We start from the raw sequence: 18498 nt of genomic DNA, 5'->3' as shown, positions 1-18498 counted from the left end.
TCAATATGTCTCCTTATGAGAAGAATCCAAGCCAAGTCCTGAATGCGTCTGTAGCATCCTGTCCAGCTTTATGTATTTTATCTCATTTAAGTTCCTGCAGAAGTCATTGAAGCCCTAAACAAACTACCCTCTTTAAAAGCTCCCCCTCTGAGACGTAGACGGCATGCAGCTTCAGAGGCGCCTTCAATGACTCTACAGCAAACCTCCAACTTATCCTTTTACAGCCGGCCAAATATAAAAGATTGCTTTAGAAATGGAAGTCGATATGGTGGATAACAGAAGACAAATGACGAACTGAACGACACTTGATGTTAGTTTTACTTTGAGTCAAACTCGGGTCCTCATGCACTTCCGTGTTCATCATCCTGCCTGCCATGAGGACGGCGATAATAACTGACATCCAGTTTCAGAAGATGATAAACAAAGTGACTTCCTTCTCAATCCTTCTGTTAACCTTTTGTTCCTTTCAAGCATTGTTTTAAAGCTTAGCTGTAAATTGCACTCTCTTTCAGCCATGATTTATGAGCCACTATAAGTGAGTTGTTGTGTATTTTCCTATGGAAAGAAACCCGTCTTTCATTTTATTTCCCCGTTTTTGTGTTTGGGGCATATCTGACCAATAATCTATGGACTGAAGGTGTGTGAGCAACAGGCTTATAAAAACATGCCAGTGCTATGACTATAAATCAAACTAAATTAGATTTCTGTTTTATGCTAACAAACACATGCTCTGCATAAAGAAAATGTGTGTTTTAGAATAAAATATGTGGGTGGAGCCTCTGCAGCTGGGAGTGAACGTGCTTTCAAGTCTAACCACAGAAAAACATCCAGGAAATGATGATTTAGTTCTGTTTATTGCTTTATTCTGTGAATGACCACAGTTTATTCACTAGTTCATCAAAGCAACAAAGTTATGCTGCATTCTGTGACAGCTGGGAATTTGGACTTTCCCCTTTTTAGTGCAGGATAAAATTGCAGAAAAACCTCAAAGAATTTTTCTCCCAGTCTTTAAGGTTAATATATTACATGGTCTTGTGATTTTATTTCTAACTTTCTTACATTTTGCACCATGACATGCAGCATTATCCCATTTCTAAATGCGTTTACCCTAAAGTTTAAAGACATACCAGCTTTCTTAATTTTGTATTGTGTTAGTTTTTTATGTCCCAGACTAACACAAAGAAGTGAAAAGAAAATTATGCTTTACAAAGAGAAGAAACTTAACTTTTACACTCTCACAGGAAAATGGCTTCAGACAGATGTGTAATTGTACAACTATACATCTTTGAAAAGCAGAATTAGAACCTCCTGCACAACCAACAGGAATGCAGCAAGTGGTTTCTGAATGGTAAGTCAACAACAGTCAACAGCAGCCATTGTACAGCGCACACAGTGGTAGAACCAGCTGACCAGAGGTGCTGGAACTCAGCGTGAGTTGCTCGGTAATCATGCAAAATTTGAATTTTGCATAATATGTCCCCGTTATCTGTTCTAAGACACCCAAACTAGCAAATAGGGAAGGACAGAAATAGAGAAACCACCAAGAGACACATAATAACTCTAGAGGAGCTGCAGATATTCAAAGCTCAAATGGAAAAATCAGCTAATAGGACAAACAAATCTGCTTTTATGGAAGAGTGGAAAGAAGAAAGTCATTGGTAAAATAGAAAAAAAAGGGAAAAAAGTAATGCAAAACGAACAATAATGTTTTAAGTGGTGGAAAACTACCAATGCACAAAACCCTAAACATGCCATCCCCACTGTGAAACGTGGTGGTGGCAGCATTATGCTGTGGGGATGCTTTTATCCAGCAGTAACATGAAAGCAGATCAGAGATAATGAGAGAATGGATGGAGCCAAATGTTGACCAGCTCTGGAATAAAAACCTGCTACAAGCTGGAAAGAGTAGAGACTTTTTATCAGGACGATGACTTTAGATTCACAGCTAAAGCTCATAAATCTAAGGTCATGAGTCTAGACAGTAGGAATTGCAACTAGTGTCCACAGAAATGTAGGACACTAGTTGTCTGTTGCATCATTAAACACTTGGTTTGTTTTTCTTTTTTTAATATCACCATATTAAAAAGTCAAAGTTCAGTCCAAATCCAGGTTATTAAGAAGAATGGTATCTAGATGTGCAAAGCTGGAAGTGATTTAAACTAAAAAAAGACTTATAAAGTTCTGACTCAGAGAGGCTGGACACAAAGACACGGTACGCTGCTCCGACTTTTATTGTGAAAGTGTTTCCAATACTCTGTATTGGTGTTGAAGTTTCTGGTCGTGATGTTACAAGATGTGAAACCATTCAAGGGTTGTGAAAACTTCAAGAAGGAACATAAGCTTTAACAGAACCATTTGACACAATAACATAATCACTAAATAAAAGAAGCAGCAGGAAGTACGATGCTTTTATTCCTTTTAGGCTATTTTTCTGAGGTAATGTGACTTAGGCAGCAGTAGAGAGAGACCTTCATATTGCCAAACAGTTTTCTAAATTATTCTGCAGCTCTGCGTATTCAGTAACTGTGTGGGTTTGTGGATTTATAACCAGAGTGTGGCATAAGCTAGTGCACTGAAGAGCCTTCAAACATCAGCGCTCTCAGAGGAGTCACGCTCTCACAGGGGGGTCACACACCAGCACAGGCACACCAGGCTTACTGCACATCTGATAGGGACCGACTGCTTCAATATTCACCATAACCCAGAGCCTCCCAGACCCCGCTGCTCAGGGAGCAGCGTGTCCATGTGGTTTCACTTCTAAGTAGCTTTGTAGCGAAGCAATAATTAGAATAATCCAGTTTCTTTCTCCTTTCATGTCAACGTGAGCAACCGAGGTCTTTTTCATTGTTGAATGAAAAAAGACCAATTTTCCTCTGGACTGTGGTGAAATCTACATATAATCCAAGATCTAAGAGAGTTTTAAGAGGCGATGTAAGGCTGGACAATATGGCTGAAAAACGTATAGACATTTCATATCAGTCAATAGATAATTATTGCTTACTTTCTTGTTTTAAATATCTGAAATACTGCCAAAGCCGTGACCTTTCCTGTTTTATCCACAGTTTTCCTTACACACCGTCGTTTATTAATTTTAAGCGTTTATGAGGTACAAAGAAACCTTAAACTGCCTCTGTGTCAGTTACTCAACATGTTGTCGCTAGGTAACCATAGAATAAGTGAGTTGCTAGGTACCCAAAGAGTGAGTGAGGTAGTTGAAGCCACCAACTTGGATAAGCTGGCTGCAACTGGCAAAGTTTGAGCAGCTAAAGTGCCTATATCTCCCAGAATGCCAAGCTGTTCTGGATCGTAGTTCAGTGAATATTCTATCAGGAATATTATCTGCTGATATTGATCACTTGTCTACCATGATAAATGGTATTGATTTATTGTCCAACCCCATTAGTGGGTGTAGAAACCTCCACAGAAATGTAGGACACCAGTTGCCTGTTGCATCATTAAGCACTTAGTTTGTTTTTCTTTTTTTAATATCACCATATTGGTTTTTTTCCCCTTCATTTAAAAACTCCTTTTTGTATTTACTCAGGTCATCTCTGAACCTCAAAGTTGTTTTTGATTAGTACTAAGTGGAACATCGATCAATACATTTGACCAATGTACCTCTGCCAAAATGTAATGTTTATTGCTCATTTCATAATTCGTTACTGTTTTGTGTTTTTATGGTGTAAGGTGCTTTGAACTGCCTTGCTGCTGAAATGTGCTATAAATAAACTAGACTTGATATTTAAATCAATTTGATGGTATGAAACATTTAACGGTGGCACAAAAAGACAAAAACAAAAATTATCTGTTTATAGCACTGGATGTATTCAACATTTGTTGAACCTATGTGTAGACAAGAACATAGCAAACCATGCACATGCCTACATTTATAAATCCAGATTTAGCAGCGAGTGTTTTAAACATTAGTCTGTCAGAACATAAGAGTGCTCCTGCATCTCTCTCTGTGTCACTTGAACACCATGCGGATAATAAATAAACCCAGACAAAGCCATCCAACCACATCCAGTAAAAAGTACAAAGCAGCAAACACGACACAGAAAACCATTTCCAGCTCTTTTCATTTTTTTTAAAGCCTGTTGTTGTTTAGCTGTGTAGAACAGAGCCAGCTCGCCAACAAAACATGCAGTTTGTGAGACCACAGGAAGCCAAGATGTTATTGGATGCAAATATAATTTACTATGGCTGCGTTAAGAGTTGTTTCCTCGAGCTGTTTATCTTCCAACTCTGGGGACAGAGCCCAGTGCCAAATCCTGTCCCTCTAATCCCTGCTCCATTATTGTACAGCAAACTGTCTACTTAGCACAGCGGACAGGTTTTTTTAAGCTACCGGAGGAGAGCCAACGCAAATGGAGCTGACCTCCTTCTCGGCCTCTTTTTTAAGAAAATAAAAAGAGAATCTCCTTTGGCGCGCTCTCTCACCTGACAGCGTCCAGTTAGCAGTGGTGTCCATCATGAGGGAGGTGGCGGTGGGGGGTTCTGGAGGAGCGAGGGATGAACAAGGGAGGAAAGTGTGAGAGGAGAGATGATGAAGGCTCAAAGAAGAGGGATGAGGGGGATTTTTTATCTGTCTCAGCAAAAATCTCTTAATGGTGGCCTATTGTGCTTCTTTGACCAGGTCAGGATAGAACTATGGCCTATACAAAGCACGTTCATTACATATTTTTGCACAAAATAATTCTTAGATAATGAGATTTCACTCTAGATGCTTATGTGAGCTCCATTCAGAATGAGCAGTTTTAGAGCGTCTTGTCACTTTAAATTCAAATAAGCTGCTGCTGGCCCCCACGCCCCCAACTCAACATTTAAACTCGTACGTGCAAACAGATGCACAATAACACAACCATACATCTTTGAATAGCAGAAGTAGAGCCTCCTGCACAACCAACAAGGATGCAGCAAGTGGTTTCTGGATGGTAAGGCACCAACCAAACACTTGTCTTTTTCAGCAGCCATTGTACAATGAATGCAGCGGTAAAACCAGCTGACCAAATGTTCCGGACCTTCACTTGGGTTGCTAGGTAACAGCCTGGGCTTTGCTGGGGTTGCTTGGTGAGAGACAGAGCCTGCTGATTTGTGATGTGTAACATTCCGAAGGTTTTTGAAGCGACTCATTTTCCAGACACTAAAAACATTAACTTATTGCCAAAATATGGCTGGGTGTTTATTTTAAGTGCTTGTTCTGATTCTAGAAGCAATTGAGACCCAAAAGGAGGTATAAAAAAGTGCAAAATGTGGGCACGGACAAAGTGCTCGACCCCTAAGGAGGCCTCAGTTCTTGACATGACGATCACAGGTTGGAGTCCCGGCATGTTGAGCTTTGCTACACGTCTTCCCCCCTGTTCCCTTTAACAACCATGCTGATGGTGTAAAAGCTTCCTTGTGATGGTAATTGTTTAATCTTTCTCTTCAGTATTTCCAAAACCACCATAAAATATAGAAAATAAGTATCTGCAAATAACCTGAGTTCAGAATAAAATATATTTCATAGTTTTGTCAAACTCATAATTGCAGTCGCCACAGGAGAAGATAAAGAGATGGGCACAGAAACAAGGGACAAGAGAGGAAAGAGATAAAAGAAGAAAAGTAGGAAGGAAGAGAAGGATAGAAAAGGGCAGGATGTTGTCAAGTGAGGATCAGAAACTTGACCCAAACCTACCAGAAGGCTTGGAGCTGGTGCTGAATGAGCCGTGACTCGATGTGGGAACAGAGGTGGTGACGTTCCCCACAGGAGTCGGACTAGGGTCCGGAAACTTTCGACGATTGTGAAGAAATGAATCAGCGTCCGTCTCATCCTCTTCAAATGGTTCTGGACACGCAAAATAAGGAGAAAACAAAGGAAAAAAAGTGAATTACAGACAAAATAGCCCTGGTTTTCCAACAAGGGAGTGAACAACTTGTTACCGAGGGAAAACTCAAAATTAACTTCTTACAAACATGTAAGAAGGTGTTTTAAAGAAAACTATTTTTGCACAACATATTGAGATATGACTGCAGCTCATCCAGGCTGCGAGAGAAAAAGGGAGATTTATAGCAGATGACCACAACAAGGGATGCTCAGATTTATTCTTTTAGGCTGAGTTTAAATTTATATCATGGAGAAAAATTGGGTTTTAAAATGGTAGGAGCCTTTTGGAAATCTCTGATTCATGGTGAGGACCCTTAGCGACAACGGCAAAAATTGTCAAATTGCACCTGATTAAAAAATGCCTCTGCATTTACCACTTGAGCAGCTGGGCCAGATTTTTTTTTACCAGCTTTGAATTAATCACTTAAAGAACCACAAAGACCCCAGGTTGTTACCCCTGGTCTGCAATCTCCAGGCTACACACATACGGATTGTTATTTTAGTATTTCTACTCGCCTTATATGTCAACAGAAACCTGACATACATGATCTCAGCAACATTTGAAAGTATTTCATCAGAGCAGAAACAGTGATTGCTGTTTAGGATCAGGAGCTAATGCAATGCTTTCCAACAGTAATGATGGATTGTGTTTGCTCAGTAACTCTCCAGCTGCCTTTGTTAGCTCACTATTTAGCATCAGGGTTGTAGCTAACAGAGGGAGAGGAGATGGGGAGCAGATAATAGAGGATGGATTATTTAACTCTGCTTGAAATCCTGAATGAAGCATTGAGGGTTTATAGAACGAGTGTCAAACTCACATCAAGGTCATGAATGTTCTGTTAATGATCCGTTAAACTGTTAAAATATTAATAAATAGCAGTCTTTGCATTCAATTAGTTCTTCTTAAAATTAAATAATGCTGAAAATGTTTTCACATTATTCAGTGCCTCCAGGACTTTGTGATTGGTTTTGTGATTTTGGGAATAAAAATGACTGATTTAGTGGTGCTAATTAGAAATATTTGAAAGGAATTTCAAAGGAAGCTTTTATGTACGACAGTAAATGTGACATTTTGCTACTCGCTGTGTCGTGTAAGCTGAACGTATAAGATGAATACATTAATTATTTTAGTTTTAGTTTTATTTGCAGTTGGGGTGTTGATTGACTGTAACAACTTATGTGTGTCTGAGTGTTTTAGATTCAATAACCTATATTGATCACAAACTGCAATCTGAATTCAGGCAGCAGTGTAGAGAACATAATAAATACCGCCACCTGCAGGTGGGAGTTAACAGTCACTTTAACCCAGTGGGTTTGATTATTTCTGTGTTATATTTGCAGTAAGCTCACAAATGTGTGTGAATTTCAGCAATCACAGAAAAACTAGAGGGTCTGATTGATTTGGCATCTAGAGTCTAGATGGCTGCATAAAAAGATGCAGTGGGCCAAATTTGGCCCCTGGGCCTTGAGTTTGACACATTTGGTTTATAGGAGCCATCTTCTTCCTCAATGATTATGTGTTTACTTATTTTTCACTCAAGTTAGTTAACGGAGCTGAATTTCTTCTTTCTGGAGTTGGTACAGCAGACATGCTTTACTGATCCATTATTGTAATATTCACACAGTTGCACAAGCGCAGCGTTTCTTCAGAATCTAATTTATTATCTGCATGATTCAAGTCGACAAACTAGACATTGCTAGGTCAAATTATTCAGGTACCTGACTTTGCTGTTATCACATTAGAGCTGACACAACGGACAGTTTAATTAGCCGCCGTTATCTCAGCTGTAGTGTAGATGGGTCCATCTGACTTCTGGTCAGAGTAATAAATCTTACACTTCAGATACTTTGGGTTCAAAACAAAATAAGACAAGGAGGTCAATGTAGGAAAGAACAACTATTTCCCAGAACTGAAACTGCAGCGTGATAACGAGGTGTGTAAAGATTAATTGTTGCACGTTCTCTTCTACGAAGAGACGACTGTACCAGAAAGGCTGTGGGTAAATTGCATTTTGATATAAATAATACCATAAAGTCCTTGCATGCAAATGCTGACACTTGCAGAATAAAAGACAACAGCAGAGGCACTTTTATCAAAATAATTGGCTTCATTAAATGAAGATGCTCAGTTTTATTCCTTGCTGCTTCTCAAGCAAATGTTATTAAACCCTCCAGTTTGCACTACTGAGCTTGGTATTTAAAACATAGTTTATGTAATAAGGAATTTTAAGTGTCTTTTACTTTGTTGATTATGAACCTGCTGGACATCTGCAGCACTGCAATTGAGACTTAAACTGAATGTATTTTTTGAAACATTTTCTATAATAAATCCAAATGAAACAGTTTATAACATTGACATTGTTTGTCAATGTTTGCGTAGACAAGCATCTTACATTTTAACACCAGGAATTACAAATTAAAGTAGCAAAAAGGTGCCGGATAAATAATTCTATCATTACTGCTGTTTTAGACCCAACATGCACAGCTTTGGGTTTTCATCCCATGAATGTAGGACAAAACTTAGCCGTAAAATGAATTACTTTATTTTAAAAGACATTTATAAGCTTTATTTTGAAAGGCCAGCAGAATCATCTTATAGCTGTGCAACAAGATTACCTATTTGAAACTTTTACTTTGAAGAAAATACAAGTTTTATTTTGAAAGACTCACTGGTTTCACTTAATTGGTTATAGTAGGTAATGTGGAAGCTGCAATAATCAAATCAATGAAACAATAAAACTTATTTTTTAAGACTTTTTATGGATTTTTTGTAAAGTTTAGCTGAGATGTACAATAAGATGATCACATGTGTATCTAATAATGTCCTGCTACTATAACTAGCTTAGAATAGTCAATAATGTTAAAGCAATCCAACCTATAAAGTGTAGATGATTTTCATTACAGGACAATCATTTGAAAAAAAAATTATATTGAAATGCATAAACGGGTTTTATTTTGAAAGGTCAACATAATCTCTCTTTAAACACTGGTTGACTTCCATTAGTAATACAAAACCAACTCATTTAATTTATTTACTGTGAAGAATATCTTCAAGACCAAAAACCAAAAAACAACAACATTTATCTTGATATGTCAAATTGTCAAGATATTGCTTTCTTGCTTCCAAAGCCGATTCTGACAACTTTTTACTGTAAAAAAGAAACTATCAACATTTTAAATATCTGCAATATTTATGTCTATTTTATGTTTTATTTGTAGAAAAGGCCAAGCATATACAGTAAAATATTTTCATGGTTTTTGGGAATATATAAGATGCAGAAGCCAGGGTATCTATGATATCAGTGCAGATTCTGTATAGGAACATAACGGCTCTGAACGAGCAGGGAGCCAATTATCTGAAATACGTGAAACAAAACTGCTTGAGTTTGTTTTCCTACCAGAGAGGAATGATATCTCACTGATGAGCAACCAGCGGTCTGCAAAGTAAAATTTGCAGCGGAGGATTTGAGCCGGCCGGCCACCAAGCGGGAGGGAGATGGGTCGTGAAGAGGGGTCCTTCAGATCTTCGAGGGGAACCGGCAGGGTGAGCGCCGGAGAAGACCAGGGCTGAAGGAGGCCAGGCTTGAAAAGACACTCTACTTTGCTGAAGACTCGCACGCCCTGCGTGTGCCGGTTGTTACTGTGAACCTAGGAGAGCAACACGAGTGAGTCCAAGAGAAAAATATGAGCCGTAAAAGATAAAGATCAAGAGGGAAAGAGATGCAATCAAAAATCTACTAACTATGCATGTGAATTAGCTCGAATACACAGCAAACTCTGGGATGTTTGTTATTCGTAATGAGTAGAGAGGCTGGAAAAGATTAAATTAAGACCCTAAATTAATGACACATTTTCATTCTGTTAAACTGTAATTGCTTTGGCATGAAAAGCACCGAGCAGGACTGCAGATGAACTAAATAACAAAGGCAGTAAAGGAAAAAAAACATCAACGAAGACTAGAGAGTCACTGAAAAAACTCAGCTGGCGACCAAAGTCTGACATTATTATTTATTTTGCTAAATTGACTGGTGACAGGTCAGATACTTAAAATTCCAATCTTTTTTGATCGGTAAACACACCATCCCGAAAAACAAACAGTCCTCTCCAGTACTCTTGATGAGTAGAAACGAACCAAAGTAGCCGTCTCTTTTCAGCAATTACTGGGTGTTTTAGGGTCAATTCTCTCCAGTTCCCTCTAATATAGTTTGTTTGTCTGGAAGATCTGGTTTGTTTGAGGAGTGATGAATGTTCAATCAAAATGAGTTTCTAGTGAACTCTGGTTCACCTAAAAACCTCTGTCTCGGTTCGATTGAAGTGAACTCTGGCACAGTTCGAATGCATATGTGAACACCAACCAGGCAACGCTCCAAAAGCAGGGAGCGGACTACAGCACAGGGCATTCTGGGTAAAAGCAACCAAAACAAGCGAGGGGGGCCAACAGGTCATTCAATTAGTTTGGTTCATTTGGCACAGAGCAGTGTGAAAGCAAACGGCCGCAGCTGAAAATGAAACAAATGTTCCAGTTTTGGTCTCCAGTTGAACTGAGTCTACCGGATTATCAAGTGTGAAAACACCCCAATAATAAAGTCTGAGGATGCAAGAAGCTTTTTAAAAGAAAACTGCATTTTCTACATTATCTACAAGCACAGTTCTCAAACTGTGGCCTAAATTATTAACAAGCTAAAAGCAAACAACATTCATGTTGAAACAGAGACTGATGAGCACAGGAGGAACTCTCTCACTGAAAACCAGGTGCACCTGCTGCTTATGGAAATCTGACTCCCACCACTGGTCAATGTATGGTAAACATATGAAGTGGCAGGTAAATGTGACCAGCCCACAACTCAGATGCAATGTAAACACAGCATAATAGTTAATATCACAAACTGCGACGTTTACACAGCTCAGTTTATAAGACAGGAGAACAAACTTTGGCTGAAGGTCCATAACTGGAGCCGCAAAGAAAACATTCAGATTCCCGTTTACTACAGGATGTAGTTATAGTTTCTTGGTGAGTGATTCTCATCAGGTTGAACATAATCACCATGCTAATGCATATGAAATGTAAGCTCTAATCTTTGTGCTAGAGTAAATTTGGTAATATGTGCTACCTTTATTAAAGTACCTCTATTATTAGAGATATTTAATGAGATTCCAGTTGCCTTCAGTACAAGGGTTTCATTTTTGGTTCAGTGCAGCTATAAATAGATTTTAAATGCACAGTATCCATCCATGTTGGATGTTGAGGTCAGAGTTGGTCAGTAAAATCTGGAAACCACTTGACCTTTCTGGTAGTTTAGAAATCTGGGACTTTAAAATTCAACTAAATATGCAGTGCCAGTATAAAATCCTTTCTTTTCCTTGTATCAAAACACAAGATACCGATTAAATAAATGTTCTGTTGAACTCCAGATAATATGGTGTAACATGGAAACGTTATATTTGCTGACAAAATTCAAAGTACATATTGAAAAATGTTGGCTGCTCATTCAGACAGAGATAGAGAATAAGCCTTTCAACAGATAACGGGAAGGCCAATTAGAGTCTAGTCAGTTTTTTGAGAACACAAAATGGCACGTAAAATTAACTTCATGTAAAATTAACAGATCCCCTTCTTTGGAGGGAGGTGGGGGGACTAATGCATAACTAAGTTTATTATTTTCCACAAAAATGGTTTATGTGACCGCTAACTCCCACCTGCAGGTGGCAGTATTTCTTCCTTCCACTGCACAGCAACCGCAGCCTTAATTGATGTCAAGTCATTGATATGGCAAGTAACAAAAATGTAGCCGTTTAATTTCTTTGAAGAATAATATTTGTGTGTTTAATCTGTCTGCTTGGTTTTTTTCATATTTTTCCTTCTATGTGTAAATTCTGGAAGAAGTTTAGTGAGGAAAAAAAAAAATTGCAAAATTCCTTGTAATTATTTCTAAAGTAGCACCACAAAATGAGTAATGTTGATTGTGGGGGGGGATCATAAAAACAATCCTGGAGGGAGTGCAGAGCATAGCAAAGTAGCTAACTTTGTGGATTTTCAATCTCTGTTACTGGACTTGAAAACGTTTGCAGCCTTTTTGTAAATTTTACATTTAAAAATCAGGATCTACATACTCTATTATAGTAGCTGCTCTAACTATGCTGATTGCTAAAACCAGGTTTTAGCAATCAAAAGTTGCATGGTAATCAATTTTTCAGTTTTAAAACCATAATGAGATGGTTTCATAATAAAATAATTGTTGTTTATTATAGTTTTCAATCAGATTTCTCCATGTTATTCTCATATTTTCTAACTTTTTAGGTGTTAAATAGAAACAGAAATCATTTGGAATTTATATTAGCAGGACTTAGCTTTACATAAACAGTAGATATGAAATGCAACACAAAACTGATTGGTGAATCTCTAAGGAAGACTGACAAACAGATTTCCCCTGTTCACAAGTAAATCTGCTCTGGTACATGAGGATGAGGAGGAAGCTAAGGAGATGAGAAAAGGATGTCGATGGTAAAAGGAGTAAGTGAGAGGTCGAAACTCAAGATCAGATGGAAAATCAAGAAGGAAAAAGGTGGATTTTTGTTTTCCTTTGGAGATAGAGGAGTTGGTGCAGAGGTTGCTTTGACAGGTTGGCTGTTAACCTCACACAGTGCAGGAGCAGTCACGCTAATCTAATCCACATGTTAATGCTCACACACACAAGATGCAAGACGTCCAGCTGCACCAGATGCTCGGATGATGTGTAAGCAGGAACAACATTTGGTGTGTGCAGCGAATCATGGCTGTACGAGAGTAACAAGTAACTCACTACCCCATGAGGGAGTATAGCTCCAATGACCTGCAAAAGGCATTTTTCTCTTTTAGGTAACAGCTCTGCATTCATTATGCTTAACTTTATTCATCATAAATCCAGCGTTCATTAAGGATTCTCTCTGATCTTTCTTCTCAGTTTTAAGAGCACTGACAAAAAAATAAAAAAAATTTAAAACGCTCCGAAATATTCCCCAAAGTATCTGGAGCTCGACAAAAAGCAGATCCAAGAGTGCCACGACTGTCAAAGGGTAGAGCAGATTTCCCGTTTGGGAAGGTGATTAGCCACAGGTTAGGGAACTCTGTCCTGCAGAGACAAATCAACCAAGAATTGGATTCAGGTTCCCACTCTTTATTTATCTGACCTGTGCGCCTGACATATCCGCTCAGTCAGGCAAGTATAACAGTGTATGGCAGCTGAGGTTAGTGTGGGAAAACCACCGAGGAAAAGGCAGGAAAAGCTGGATAAGTCTTGGAAAAACAATAGGAACACTGCTGGGAGATATTTTAAATGGTAACTGAGGTAAAGTAGGACAATACCGAACACTTGAAACATAAATCTGCTGAGAACACTGAAAATAATTGGATTTTTCTGTGCGATTACTGGCTGTAAATTCACTTTTCAATATGTACACGAAGAGTTTGTTTCACCCAAACCGACATTCCAACTCTGGTCCAATACAACAACACAGTTATAACTCAAACTGGGTTGCTTCATATCATTATCTCCATGGTTGCTCCAAAAACTAACCCCAAAAGCCACACAGACGCACAAACAGACTCTGATGCAACTCAGTGGCTCCTAGAGAGACGAGCACAGATGCACCGTCCCGACACAAACTATGGCGCATCCAAACTAATTACATGGCCACAGAGCGATTCCAGCCAAAATGAAGCTGGTGGCAGATTAACAAAGAAAAAACAATGAGGCTGGAATATGGAAATGTCAAAGGAATTTCATCAGCAACCGGAAGAATTAGGACAAAGCCAAGAAATATTTGCACTTTTAGACATAGGGATACCATGAAATGATTTATTACCAGACACACTGCTGTCTGTGCATTTTAGTAAAGCAGGCCCTGTTATGTTACATATGGGAAAAACACAGAATGAATGCTTGGATTGGTTCTTGGACAATTTTATTCAAGCTTTTAATGCCTTTAAATAAAATAACAGACAACAAACTATGATTTAATAATAAATCAGAATATAATCCAAAAAACAACAAGGTTAAAAAAAATAATAAAAGAAAACCAAACATCTCGTTGTCCAGAAATGAAGACAAAAGGCCATGGGATCTATGGGGCTGTTGGTAATTTTATCATTTACTTTTATATTTCTGCCTTTTTTGGGACTATTTCCAGGTATGAAATTGATATTTTTGCATCAATTCATACCCTTGTAAATGTTTCCTACCTGCTTTAGCAGTCGGTGGTTTAACGTGATTCACACACTCCTGTAATGAAGTCTAGGAAATCAACCAGCAAGGGATTATTTTGGCTCAATCAGGTATCATGATCTATCATATTTCATTAGATTCAGCTGGGGAATGTCAGGGGGAATATGAAAACCTCAGAAATTGGTATACAAGAAAATAAATTACAAGGAATTTGAGCATTTTATGTCAAACTTATGCTGAAAATCATTAGGAGACATAACTAGCAATGCACCAGTTTAAAATCTGGTATGAAGAAGAGGGAAAGCAACTCTGAATCTGTCCAATAAGCAAGCCTGCCACATCACCACCGAGCTCATTTATAATAAACCTCATCAGAAGAAGAAGAACGAGCCTTCTAATGGTCATCCAGCATCAAATCGAGTAATTTTAATGAATGAGAGAGCCTTGAACATAAAATTGTTTACTAAAAGTCAGACTTCTTCCCTCCATCCATGTCTTAAATTCACTAAAACTAAGAAGTCCCACAAGTTTTGGTCCATAACGTTCCAACAAACTTTGATGCACCTTTTTCAGTTTAATTCAATGCTCAAATGAGGAAATTCTTGCAATTTCCTCATATGTTGAATTAAAAACACATTTTATTTGGGTTTTAGAAATTATGAATCATTGATTTAGATCCAAATCAAATGTTCTTCTAAAATAGTGAAGTGGTAAATAAAAGAGATTTTATGTAAATAGCAACATAATACAAAACTGGTTCTCACATGGTTTGTCTGATGTAAACATGCTGAGGTGCTCAAATTTAAGGGCAAGTTTTGTGCACCAACGATGTGAAAAGAACGTCAAATTGTGACATAATTCCTGGATATTGCAAGTTGCATTCAACTCCCATTTCCCTCAGTTTTTACTTTCCTTTCCTTCATCATGTCCCTCTAAGGCAAGCGTTCATACCTAGTTTAAATATGACCTACGTAGATATGACCAAACATGCCGACCAAACGTGCCGGAACTCTGCTTGGGTTGCTAGGTAACGGGCTGGGGTTGGCTGGGGTTGCTAGGTAATGGCGCACTGTGACTTAACAATTGCATAGACACCGAAAAACATCAAGTTATTGCCAAAATATAGCTGGGTGTTCTTTTTTCTAAATTATTATTAGAAGCAGCAGAGATCCAAATGGAAGCATAAAAACGTGCAAAAAGTGAATTTTACATAATATGTCCCCTTTAAGAAAAACTACCTTAGATTTTAGAATAACTGGCCAAATAAACTGTCTGCATGCACAGCATTAATGTCGATAACCAGAACTATTTTTCTCTCCTTACTAGGCGCTTTTGCATATTTTTCTGTTTGATAAACTCCCCTGATGCTAATTTATTCATACGCCATCATACCAAAACAACGCTTCTGTCCTCACCTGCATATTGTTGAAGCGTCTGGGTTTCTCAAAATGAAACTCGATGTCCACGCTGCCTTGCCCGAGGGCTTCTCTGCTCCATCCAAGGTAATCATATCCCGGCCACACCCGCAGCTCCTTCGTTTCTATAAAGTCATCTCCTCCCAGGACTCCGTCACAGAGCTGGCCAAGGCCTCCGAACTGCATCCTAAATACACGCAGTATCATTAACGCATCATTTTCACAGAAACAACAGACTCAAGTAGCAGCAATGGGAGCAAAATAAGAGGAAAAACATACAGATGCATATGCAAAAATACACATCAATAGCAGAAATACATCCCAGCAGGCTTAAAGCACCACGACAGGGTCAACAATAGGACCCCCTCACCCACAGATGTGCCTGAATCTGCTAGGAAAACGTCTGGATCACATCAAAAGTGCCTGTTCACCCGTTAGCAAAACATTTCAGCTCCATTAACTGCACAGCCTGTAAAAGTGTGGACAACTCAAACCACCCTAAATTCCTGGTTTACCCCTCATTGCCCACTGCCAAACATTATGGTCTGGAAACGCGCCTCAAATCCCTGAGCGACTAAGAAAAATAATGCTATTCTCTGCTGATTAGGTGGACAAAAAACCAAACACCTTTTAGTTTGAGCAGATGTGACAAGCACCAGATCCCTTTTATTTTTAGGTTTATTTTAACAACATTTGGGCCACATATGAATATTTTCTTAAACATTTAATCAGTGGGAGTCAATGGGGAAGAGTTATCGTCTTCTCATGCGTAAAAATAGAAACAGAGATGCAGCTGAATATCGTACCCTTGTTCTGTGCTGCCATCGTAGGTGGAGTCGTTTAGATAGACCGGCATGCCGGGCAAGTTCATGACGTGTCCCACTGGAGCCGTGTAAGCGTTCAATCCATCTGGGAAAACATAATTACAGGTTATTCAGGAAGACTTAGAAAGAAAGCATTGTCTCATAGCTTTCTGTTATGTTTCCAAATATTTTGCTACTCAAATCTTATCGTTTTGATTTGGTGATGCACAAACAGGACGTCAGATTTAGCACCGCAGTGCCAGTGTGATGGATGGAAATTTGTTAATTTACCATTCAGAGGTACATTTACTCTTTGAGTTACATTTAGCAGTTTTCCAGCAGTTTGGCTAAAGATGTTAATGTCTAGTCTGATTTGGCTAATGTAGTGGTCAGATGCCACCAGCAGAGGGAGTCTAGCGCTTGATACGTGTCTGAGTTTATATATAAACACACCTGTACGGCTGTAAATTAGTTTATTAACTTTTGGAAAGCAGGTGAGTATATTTTTGACACTCTGTATGTTGACACACTCTGTTGTTAGCTACATCGTTAGCGCCGTTGTTAGCTCCATCGTTAGCGCCGTTGTTAGCTCCATCGTTAGCGCCGTTGTTAGCTGCCATACTGTTGAACTTTGAAATCATTGTTTGCAAGCTAACTGAAATAATAACACACGCTGGAGCAGAGGCGATGTGTCTGGCTCGTTTATTAAAAATATTCCTCTTCTTCGGGGCTTTTACACCAGCATATAGCTTAAATTGTGCTTTTATCAAATATATTTTGGCTACCAATGCATTAAACATCAATGTGCAAGCATCAAGCCATGGCTATCAGAGATTAGCATAGGGCTGAAAAATGTATCACATGCTCTGACATTGCATTTTAGGCAATAAAATGTTATTTAAAAGGGAATCAAGCTGTTTATATTAATCTTTTAATGTATTTAATGTATTTGAGAGGTTAAATAAAACAAATTATTATATCCAATTAATCGTTAGAATAAATTGCTCGAAAAATCAATTACTTAGTTGAAGCCCTACTCACAGCAGTGCCAGAAAAATATGATCAGTGTTACTTGTTTCACCTGTCAGTGGTCATAATGTTATGCCTCATATGTGTGTTTTTGACCTTGTCCAGGCAGTTGCTTTCCAAGTAGTGTGCAGAATGAGGAGGTCATGTTGTTGGACCTCTTCATCCCTGGCATGCATTAACCCATAAACTCTCGCCGCTGTAACAAACGGCTGCTAATCAGGCTGGTCAGTGAGTCAACAGCGGCTACAACCTCTGCTATCCATAATAAACAACGCTTCACAGGGTATTTACACTGCAGCGTGCTCTTCAGGTACATGAATGACTGTCTGAGGGTCGGGCAGCTTCTCTCTGAATGTTAAACACTAGAAAGAGCAGTCACCTCTGTATACTGATTTGTGATTACATAATGTGTGGAAATAATGCCTGACATTCATTAGATTCTGCATAATCTGTGGCCTGAAGTTGAACCGAGTTGCTGCACCCCTGAGACCACAGAGGATCTTTTTTTTTTAAAGCGACGCTCTCCCTGAAGGCACGGAGCAGGAACCGGGTCTCACTGACGACTGTGATTTACAGAGCGCCCCACTCTGTCTCTGGGAGGTGGATGGGGGCAGGAAAGGAGATGAACCAGTCATAAATACTCAGCGTTGTGCTTCACTAAAACCAACATCATTCATCAGGCTGTGGCTTCTTTTCTCTGGGCGAACCCCTTGGGGGCTGCACAAACACGTACTAGTAATCATTACCATCTGATATGAAATTAAATCTAAGAAGAAGGAAAACTCAGTCACCTTCAACATAATCAAACTTATCAAGATCGAGCTGGCATGCCTCAAATACGCACACCAGATGATAAGAAAAGCAAAGAGTTTGTGTGTTTCTGTCACCACATACTTACCATTCCACACACAACCGTAGAGCTCCACCCGAAGGCAAACACTCATCACTCGGTCGGCCAGGGGGTAAAACCGGACCATACGGGCAACAATTGGGGGTCCGAGGTCCTTCAGCACAATTTCATAGGTGTTCTCATTACCTGACACCACCTGGAGAGGGGAAAAGCACAAATACTCAATTACATGCTGCACCACCCTGTTGGTTCCTTCCTGTTTGATCCCGCCTAAAGGCTCAGATGTTTTTATTCTGGGCAGTTTCCAGTTCTATCGATTTAGAAAATGTCTGGA

At 39.0% G+C, this 18498-nt stretch overlaps 1 protein-coding gene across 5 annotated transcripts in view; it reads right to left on the bottom strand.

Annotated features, from left to right (window-relative positions):
- The window catches only part of ddr1 (discoidin domain receptor tyrosine kinase 1), an 86862-nt gene that overhangs the window by 17275 nt on the left and 51089 nt on the right, over nucleotides 1-18498 (bottom strand). For 4 of the 5 annotated variants that reach the window (XM_014468682.2, XM_023331244.1, XM_023331246.1 and 1 more), the window contains exons 6-11: nucleotides 18213-18360; nucleotides 16289-16391; nucleotides 15483-15669; nucleotides 9265-9514; nucleotides 5678-5827; nucleotides 4441-4497 (exon numbers count right to left, since the gene is read on the bottom strand). In XM_014468682.2, coding sequence (XP_014324168.1) covers nucleotides 4441-4497; nucleotides 5678-5827; nucleotides 9265-9514; nucleotides 15483-15669; nucleotides 16289-16391; nucleotides 18213-18360 — 895 coding nt within the window. The remainder of the gene's footprint in view (nucleotides 1-4440; nucleotides 4498-5677; nucleotides 5828-9264; nucleotides 9515-15482; nucleotides 15670-16288; nucleotides 16392-18212; nucleotides 18361-18498) is intronic. The other variant, XM_023331245.1, reaches the window with a different exon arrangement.

Source organism: Xiphophorus maculatus, chromosome 3 (genome assembly GCF_002775205.1).
Source record: "Xiphophorus maculatus strain JP 163 A chromosome 3, X_maculatus-5.0-male, whole genome shotgun sequence".
Classification (NCBI taxonomy): Eukaryota; Metazoa; Chordata; class Actinopteri; order Cyprinodontiformes; family Poeciliidae; genus Xiphophorus; species Xiphophorus maculatus.
The sequence above is the reverse complement of the archived record's forward strand: the minus strand, read 5'-3'. Positions and strand labels throughout refer to the sequence as shown.